The sequence below is a fragment of the Oxyura jamaicensis genome (assembly GCF_011077185.1).
Source record: "Oxyura jamaicensis isolate SHBP4307 breed ruddy duck chromosome Z unlocalized genomic scaffold, BPBGC_Ojam_1.0 oxyZ_random_OJ77448, whole genome shotgun sequence".
Taxonomy (NCBI): Eukaryota; Metazoa; Chordata; class Aves; order Anseriformes; family Anatidae; genus Oxyura; species Oxyura jamaicensis.
The window spans coordinates 1-8,207 of NW_023305608.1; the positions used below are offsets into that span (position 1 = coordinate 1).

The window sequence follows — 8,207 nt, forward strand, 5'->3', positions numbered from 1 at the left end:
TCTGAGCAAGGGGATCCAGCTCTCCGGGAGCAGATGGGGAGGGGTGGTTTTTGGGGTCCAGCTGGAGGGGCGGGGGGGGGGGGGGGGGGGTGACCCCCTGGCGCTGGGGACTCATGGGGCAGGATCCGGGGATGGAGGAGGGTGTGATGGAGAAGCGTGGGTGGCCCAGTGGCAAGAAGAGTCACGGGGTGCATGGAGAACAGCTGGTGTAAAAGGAGAAGGGGGTTTGGGGTGGACGGGCAGGGGGACAGGGCCCCTGACATCTTGCTGTGTCCCCCAGCGAGGGCAGCGAGAAGGAGCCGCTGGCCGTGGTGGGCTCCCCGTACTGGATGGCGCCCGAGGTGCTGCGAGGGGAGATCTACAACGAGAAGGTGATGCTGCGCGGGGCTGGCTTCACGGTTTGCAGCCCTGGGGACAGCTGGGCACGTGGAGGGGCACGGAGGGATGAGAACGGGTGTCCTTGGGGTGCCGAGGTGGCAGGGATCTGGTGCCACTCTGCAAGGAGGGCTCACAAAAGCGGGGACACATTGCCTCGGGCTGCAGGACCCCCCGTGACTCCCCTCTCTCTGCAGGCTGATGTGTTCGCCTACGGCATCATCCTGTGCGAGACCATCGCTCGTGTCCCCGCAGACCCTGACTACCTGCCCCGCACCGAGGTGACTCGCTGGGAGCGAGGGTGACACGTGGTGGGACCGGGGCTGGGGACACGTCACCAAACGAGGGGGACCAACATGTGCAGAGCGAAGCTCCCTGCCCGTGGCAGAGGCTATGTGGAGCTGCCCCACATCTCGGGGTGGGGGTACCACATCCCCAAAATCTCCTGGCAGCAAGAGGGATGCTCTCAGCCCGTAGCCTGTCCTCGGGGCCCAGGCTGAAGGATGGGTGCCGTCAGACAGGGAACAAGAGGGATCTGAGCCCCAGCACCCTGCAGCCTTTCCCGGCCTGGGTGACCCCAGGGTCCCCCCTTCCTTTACGCAGCCAGGGCGTGTTACCCCACAGCACCTGGCCTCACTCCTCCCCATCTCCCCCGTGCAGGATTTTGGCCTGGACGTCACCGCCTTCCGCACCATGGTGGGAATCGACTGCCCGGCCGCCTTCCTCCAGCTGGCTTTCCACTGCTGCAGCGTGAGTCCCTGCCGTGGGGATGCCCAAATTCCAGCATCCCATCGGGGATCCCCTTCCCTGCCCGCTGGAGCCGCTTCCATGCGGTGCACCCTGAGGGTAATGGGGGGGGGCTCAGACCTCACCGGGGACCCATCCTGCCCACAGATGGAGCCAACCTCCCGCCCCTCGTTCCTGGAAATCACACAGTGCCTGGAAGGCGTCCTGCAGCACCAGCTGGGCGTGGAGGGCGCCGGGGCCACCCTCTTCAGCATCAGGGATACCCTGCCCGCGCCCGGCACGGCGCCCGCGCTCAACGGTACGTGGGTGTCCTGGGGGTGGGGGGTGCCCCTTTTACCACTGCACCAGCTACTGGGGAGCAGGCTGGGGCAGGAGGAGGTCTGCAGGATGCAGCCCCGCTCCTCACCACCCGAGCTGCTCCCTGCTTTGCCCCATGGTGCCAAGGGGGCACCCGGGGCGCCGGTGACCCCCTCGTCCTGCACCCCTGCCCAGGGGTAGCCGGGAGGGCGTCCAGCCATGCCAAGCAGTCGCCCCTGCGCGAGCTGGGGACGCAGCACCTGCAGCCGGACCAGCGCCTGTCCCGCAGTCAGTCCGACGTGTTCCCCCCAAAATCGCCCACCCCACCGCGGCCGCCCGAGCCCTGCGTCGGGGCCAGGACCAAGGAGACGCCGGCACGCGTCAACCCCTTCTCCCAGCGCGAGGACCTGAAGGGGGGCAAGATCAAGCTCTTCGACACACCCAGCAAGTCGGTCATCTCGCTCACCTTTGACCTGCCCCCCCCCCGGCCCCTCTGCAACTCGACACCCCCGTGACGCCCGACCCGGCCGTGGAGGTGCAGTGTGACTTCTCGGCACCCGCCGCGGCCCCCCGCAAGTGCCACTCGCTGCCAGCCTCCCCCGAGCTGCCCCGCCGTGGGGGCCTGGAGCTGGGCATGGGATCCCCAGCCCGGCCCCCCAGCCCGAAGCGGGGCCAGGAGGATGCTGGAGAGCTGGGAAACGGGGTCTGTGCCTCCTCCCCCAGCCCCGCAGCAGAGGAGCGGATGGACTGCGGCTCCGACAGCCCCGAGCCGCCACGGGTCCCCACTCTGGCACCCGCCACCAGCAACTTCATCCGCACGGCATCCTCGGGAGCCCAGCCCTGGCACCCGGAGCCGAGGGCGCCCAACGGGCTGCTCTTCAACAACAACCACGTGGTGGTCAGCAAGCCGCTGTCCTGGGGCAGCGGGCTGGAGCGAGGCTTCTCCGAGCTCAGCATCCCCTGCGCTGCCGCGGCGCTGGAGCGGACGGAGCGCGCGGCCATGCTGCCCGGGCACGGCCCCAGCACCGTGCTGGAGCAGGATGAGGTGCTGCCCTGCCCCGGCTGCTGCTTGGGGCCTTTCAGCTTCAGCTTTGCCTCCGTTTGCCACCGGCCCGCGCCCAGCCCTCCCCGCTACCAGAACCTCAACTGCGAGGCCAAGAGTCTCCTGTGCCACGACCGTGGCCGCCTCCAGAAAGCCCCGGGGCCGATGCTGGCGGAGCCCAGCCTGAAGCTGCCGGAGGCGCAGTCCTAGTGCTGGGGACCGTGGCTGCGGCCAGGGGCTCCTGGGACACCCCCAGCACATGGGGTGTCTCTGGGAGCCTGGGGTGTTGTGTCCCCTTCCCCAAGTCTGTCCTCGCGCTCGCCCGGTGCCTGGTGGCCGCGACGGTACTGCTGAGGTGCCCGTCCTGCTGGGATCGGCCTCGGGGGGCTGTGGGGAGCCCCGAGGTGGGCTGGGTCCTTGCGGGGGTCCCGGTGGGGCTGGGCTGAAGTGCAATAACACCGCTGCCCCGGGCAGCAGGGCTGGTTCCCCGCAGGGCTCAAGCTGTGGCTGTGCCCCCCCCCCCATCCCCCCGTCCCCAAGGGCTCGCCCCTCGGTGGGCTCTCACAGCCCCCAGAGAAGGGGGGTGAGCAGATTTTGGGGGGGTGGGAGGGGGCAGAGCGGCTGTGTGTGTATGTGTGTGTTGGAGGGAGTCTGGGGATTTTTGGGGTGTCCATGCTGCCTCCCCACGAGGGTGGGTAGCATTCCTGGTCCCCCACACAGCAGAGGCACCATGGTGTGCAGAAGGGCGATGCCAGAGGGGTGCAGTGTGCGGGTGGGGGGTGCCGGCGCTTGGCGCTGAGCCCCCTGGCACACGGGGCCCCCTCCTGCCCCGCCACCACATCAATGTCGGGGGGACATATCCGTGTCACCTCCCCACAGCGGAGGGCAGCCTGCGCCCCCCAGCACCGTGGGGCCAGGAGGACACGGGGGGGATGCCCGGCAAGGGTGGGAGCCGGCTTTCCTCCCTCCCGCACAATGCACTGGTGAATGCAGAACTCTTGTGTTTTTTTTTTATTATTATTAATAATAACAATAATTGCTAGTAATATATACCCAGCTTATTTAAAGTGTTCAATAAAAACTGAATGTCCCAGCGAGCCGGGCTGCCGCTTGTGTCTCTGGGGTGCGCTGAGCGGGGTGGGGAGCCCAGACCCCGAAGGTGACAGGGACGTGGTCTGGCCGTGTCCCTTGGGGACTGTGAGGCGGCACTGGTTCTGTGCCCCCAAAGTGGCCGCCTCAACTGGGGCAGCTCTGGTGAAATTCCAGTTTCTGGTCTGGGATCGTTGGGTTGGTGCCCTGGAGCCTGTTTCGGGGTGGTAAAGGCAGAGGCAGTCAGCAGACAAGCTCTTTATTTGCCACAAAGTGGGTTCAGCCAGTGGACAAGACAGGGGAGTGACACGTGCGCCTCCAAAACCCGCCTGTAACAGCCCCGTGCTCTTCAAACAGAGTGATTTACATACCAATTAATTGGCTATAAATGGCACGCACGGCCCAATAATAAACCGAGAGCATCTTTGCCTGGTTGAACATGACTTCCTCTGCTCTTGCCAGGCTGAACGTAAATCAGGGCCGCATTGCACGTGTAGCAGCTATTTAAATCCCCGGTGACTTGTCTCGTGTCCATCCAGGGCGAGCGCTGGCGCGGTTTTGCTATCGGAACGGTGCGATCCTAAAGGTCACTGCTCTACTCCCTAATTAGCAGGAAAAATCCTAAATGCCAGCATTGGTGATGGCTCCATCCTTGGGCTCCGAGGCTGCCTGAAAGCTGCGGCTCTCCTAAAAGCCTAAAAGTGGGGTGGGCACCGTGGCGGAGGCGGGTGCCGCCGTGCTATCCCCTGCTCCAGCCTCAGGGCTGGGGCTACTGCGCGGCGGCGGCGCTGGCCATGGGGGCTCGCTCGTGGGGGGCATGGGGCTGGCGTTTGGGGACGTAGCACCTCGTTTGGGGTCAGGCAGGGCTCTGCAGCATGGGAGGGGGCTGATGCGCGTGGGGCAGGCTCCGTCGCGGGGTGCAGCAGGGCTGAAGCAGAGGGGTGCGGGTTCTGCGAGGGAAGGCAGAGGGGGACGTGCTCAGTAGCCGTCTCCCAGGGACGGGTTTTTCCCCCTGTTTTTCCCCCTTCGCCTCCCCTCCTTGCACACCCCGGGGATGGGCAGACCTGTGCTGAGCTCACCATGGCCAGCAGCCACCACCCATCACCCGAAAGGGGAGCTCGGCCCCGCCGCCTTCTCGCAGATCCAGAGGTGCAGGTCATCCGGAGCCTCGCACGGAGCCGGCTTGATGTTCCCGCGGCTGATCACGGCACAGGACCCGTTCAGCTTCGACTGCCATGGCCTGGATGGACAAACACCACGCTGGGGCTGCCGCAGCCCCATCCGGCCCCCGCTGAGCCTGCCGATGGCCGGCACCAGCAGCATTTTGGGGAAAAGCCCGGTGCTCCCCGAGGATGCGAGGGGCAGGGGCCAGGCACCCGGCCAGACGGAGCCGTTCCTCCCCACCGCTTTCAGACACCGCAGGAGGAAGCGGTGGTGAGACGCACGTGGCGGGGAGGAGCCCCGGACCCCCAGGGGTGGGAAGCTCTGATTTCCCCTCGAGGATGACCGGGGAGGTGAGTGGGAGATAGGGGTGGTGCTCAAACGCTTTGTCTCGAGATCCCAAGTAAAGCCTGCGGTTCCTTTTGTCCCTTCCCGCTGCCTCCTGCTCGCATGAGCCCCCCTGGGGCTCGGCTTCCCCTCTGCATGGGCTCCCAGCACCTCAGCACACGGCTGGGTACCGGTGTGAGTTAACCTGCTTCCCAAGGCCTTGCTGCAGGAGAAGGGGTCCGTGCAGGGGGTGTTGGCCCGGCCATGGGTACCTTTCGTAAAGCGAGCCGTCCACCCAGAACCAGGCGTCCGTGATGCCGTCGCTGTCCGGATCCCCTTCCTCCAGCCAGTCGTAGTCGTACCAGGGGAGGCTGGTCTTCTGCAGCCCGATCCAGTACACGGTGTCCGCGTTCTTCAGGAAGCTCTGGGGAAGGAGCAAAAGGGTCTTTTTGTGCCTTTTCCACGGTGTTTGGAGGCTGGGAGTCCTTTCTCTCCCCACCAAAGCTGACCAGCCCTGGTGCCCCGCTCCGACCCCGTGCCATCCAATGCCCCTGGGGTGTCCCAGCCCTCGGCTACCACTCCGTACCGGCACGGTCCAGCGACTCCAGGACTTGGTGATCAGTAGCTGGGCGTATTTATTCTCACACTCCGCTCTGCTGTCATCCCACGTCTTCTTCTCCGACGAGACGAAGAGGCACTTCCCGCGGTACAGCAGCCAGCCCGAGGGGCAGCAGTCTGGGGATGGCGGCACCGCTCAGGCGCCTGCCAGCCTGCAGATACTGGGGGGGGGGGGGGGGCGCACCCCCCAAACTCCAGCATCCATTCCTCGATGCTGCAGCCACCCAGAGGTGTTGGGAGTGCTCCACCACCATACCTATAGCCGTGCAGGAGCGCAGCAGGGTCACGGTGCTCTCGCTGGCGTTGAGCCGGCCCTGCACGCCCTGCAGCTCCCTCTCAGCGCTGGCCAGGGCCCCCGAGACGCGCGCCAGCTCGGCCTCCTGCCTGCCCAGCTCCAGCAGGCTGCTGTTGCCCTCTCGCCACGCTCGCTGCAGCTCCGCGCGCGCCTGCGCCAGCTCCCGGCGCGCCTGCTCCAGGCTCTGCTCCCACGCCCGCGCCTCCTGCGAGAAGCGGCCGCGCTCGGCCGCCTGCTCCAGGGACGTGTCCCGCAGCTCACGGGTCGCCTGCCAGTCTGGGGACGAGGCGGGGGGAGATGGGACGCGGGGATGGGACAGCCCGGGTGTGGGGTGTCAGGGCTGGGAGGTGTCCCCAGTGGGCGGGCAGGGATGGGGGAGGCAGGGAAGTGTGGAGCAGGTAGGGGAGGGCAGGGCAGGGTGGGATGGGAGGGAGTGGGGCAGGGGCAGGAGAGGGAAAGGAGAACATGAAGATGGTTGAGGGAGATGCCCAGAATTTGAGAGGGACATTGGCCTCCTTGGGCATACAGTGCAGAGGGACCCGCAGACACATACACGGTCTGATATCTGCCTGGGGCTCCCACCCCAGCCCATCTCCCCTGTCCCCATGCCTCGCTACCAGCCCGTCCCCACTCACAGCAGGCCCCCAGGACCACGGCAGCCACCAGCAGCAGCAGGCAGGTGACCAGCAGCCCCGCAGAGACGCAGTGCCGCCGGGAGCAGCGCCCTGCAAGACACGAGGGGCCGCCAGCATCACCCACCGCCACCGCCCGCCTCCCCGGGCCAGCCCCGCGGTGGCGGCAGGGTGGCACAGGCGGCACGGCGTGGGCGCCTCATCTCTCCAAGGGGAGATGGGGAGCAGCCTGTAGCACCACCCCCTGCCCACACCAGGGCCGTCCTGGGTGCCCCGTCCCTGTCTGGGCACTCACCTGGGCTTTGCAGGGTCCCTTCCCCAGCCGGCTCCGCAGGTGCTGGCCCCGATGCCATGTTCTCGTAGGGGCTCTCGGCCTCATCCATGCCAAGGGCTGCGGGAGGAAGGCAGGGGGCATGGAGACGATGGAGCTGGGCACGGCACGGGGCAATGTGAGGGTCCTGCAGCTCTCACCTGCCTCCAGCGCCTGGCTGGCTGTGCCGCGGCCCCCCGGCCCCTTGGCAAAGCGCAGGTCGGCGTAGAGCACGCTCTGTGCCATGCGGGCAGGTCCTGGGCAAGTCCGGATCCCTGCTGGCTCCCACTTGGCTCTGTGGGGTGTCTGTCGGGTGTCCCCGCTGCCCGGCAGTTGCCTGTCTCGGGGTGCAAAGGAGAAGTGAGGCCGGCGCTCTCAGAAGCAGAAGTTGGCTGCGAGCTGTGGCAGATGGGACCAGCGAGGCACGGCCGCGGGGACCGGCCCCCTCCCCGTGGCCCCAGCACCGCCAGCACGTCCCCTCCCACGCCCTGAGAGCCGTCACGGTCCCCTGGGTGCATGGCGGTGTGTGGCTGAGCCCTGGGGCTCAGCGGGGTGAGGGACACCCAAATCCCCTGAGCAGGACCGGGGGAAGGCAGCGCACCCCCAGGCAGGGGTCTGAGCGTCACAGGGGTGGGAGTGCTCACCCTGATGGCACCTGAAGGGGGTCCCAGGGGGCACCTTGAGCTCCTGCACCTTGTTGCATCCCAGGGGCTCCTGGGGAGAGCTGGGACCCTGGTGTCCCTACAGCCATCCCCAGGACATTTGCAATGGGCATCTGTGCCAGGACATTTGTGCCAGCTCCCCCCGGCCCATCCAGCACGGCCACTTGCTCTCCTGTTCCCACCAGCCCATTTCTCCGTGTCCCAGCCCTGAAGGGTCACGGTGCAATGCCCCCGTTGCTGTCCCTGTGTCCCCAGCCCATGGGGCACTTGTTCCCAGTGCTCCTTGGCAAATCCCACCAGGAGCGTTGTGTCCTCCTGGCCACCACGTGCCCCGCAGGACGTGCTCCGTCTCCTTGCTGAAGACTGGGGGGAAGCTGCTGCGGCTTTATCTCTGCAGACTCCTCCTTGGCCCCTCTGAAGCTGGCTGTGACACTCGGCATTCCCTGAGGAGAGGCCTCTGAGGTACGGAGAGATGGATGTCAGGACAGAGGAGGAGCAAGGGGAGGCTCTCCCCCAGCCCCAGGGATTTGGGCTCACCTCTGCTCTGCCCGTGCCCCCAGAAACCGCTGCCCGAGAGCTGCCGTGCACCCAGGGGACTGTGACGGCTCTCGGGGCGTGGGAGGGGACGTGCTGGCGGTGCTGGTGCCATGGC

The 8,207-nt window shown here is 66.9% G+C and overlaps 2 protein-coding genes across 2 annotated transcripts; one reads left to right on the forward strand and one right to left on the reverse strand.

Annotated features, from left to right (window-relative positions):
- Positions 1–275: 275 nt before the first annotated feature.
- Positions 276–3,558, forward strand: LOC118158732 (dual specificity testis-specific protein kinase 1-like; the record flags this gene model as incomplete). Its single annotated transcript, XM_035313413.1, is given in 6 exon segments — positions 276–371; positions 573–656; positions 1,036–1,125; positions 1,270–1,420; positions 1,615–1,895; positions 1,898–3,558. Coding segments are annotated over 6 exon segments (1,476 nt in total), but the record flags the coding sequence as incomplete, so codon positions are not given.
- A 235-nt stretch (positions 3,559–3,793) lies between these two features.
- LOC118158733 (B-cell differentiation antigen CD72-like) lies at positions 3,794–7,270 on the reverse strand. The gene is made up of 8 exons (XM_035313414.1): positions 7,055–7,270; positions 6,879–6,974; positions 6,587–6,676; positions 5,913–6,227; positions 5,625–5,773; positions 5,311–5,462; positions 4,630–4,790; positions 3,794–4,500 (listed from the first exon to the last, which is right to left on the reverse strand). Exons 1-7 carry the CDS (start codon positions 7,137–7,139, stop codon positions 4,652–4,654), a joined length of 1,026 nt encoding a protein of 341 aa, XP_035169305.1. The 5' UTR covers positions 7,140–7,270; the 3' UTR covers positions 3,794–4,500; positions 4,630–4,651.
- Between the last annotated feature and the right edge of the window lie 937 nt (positions 7,271–8,207).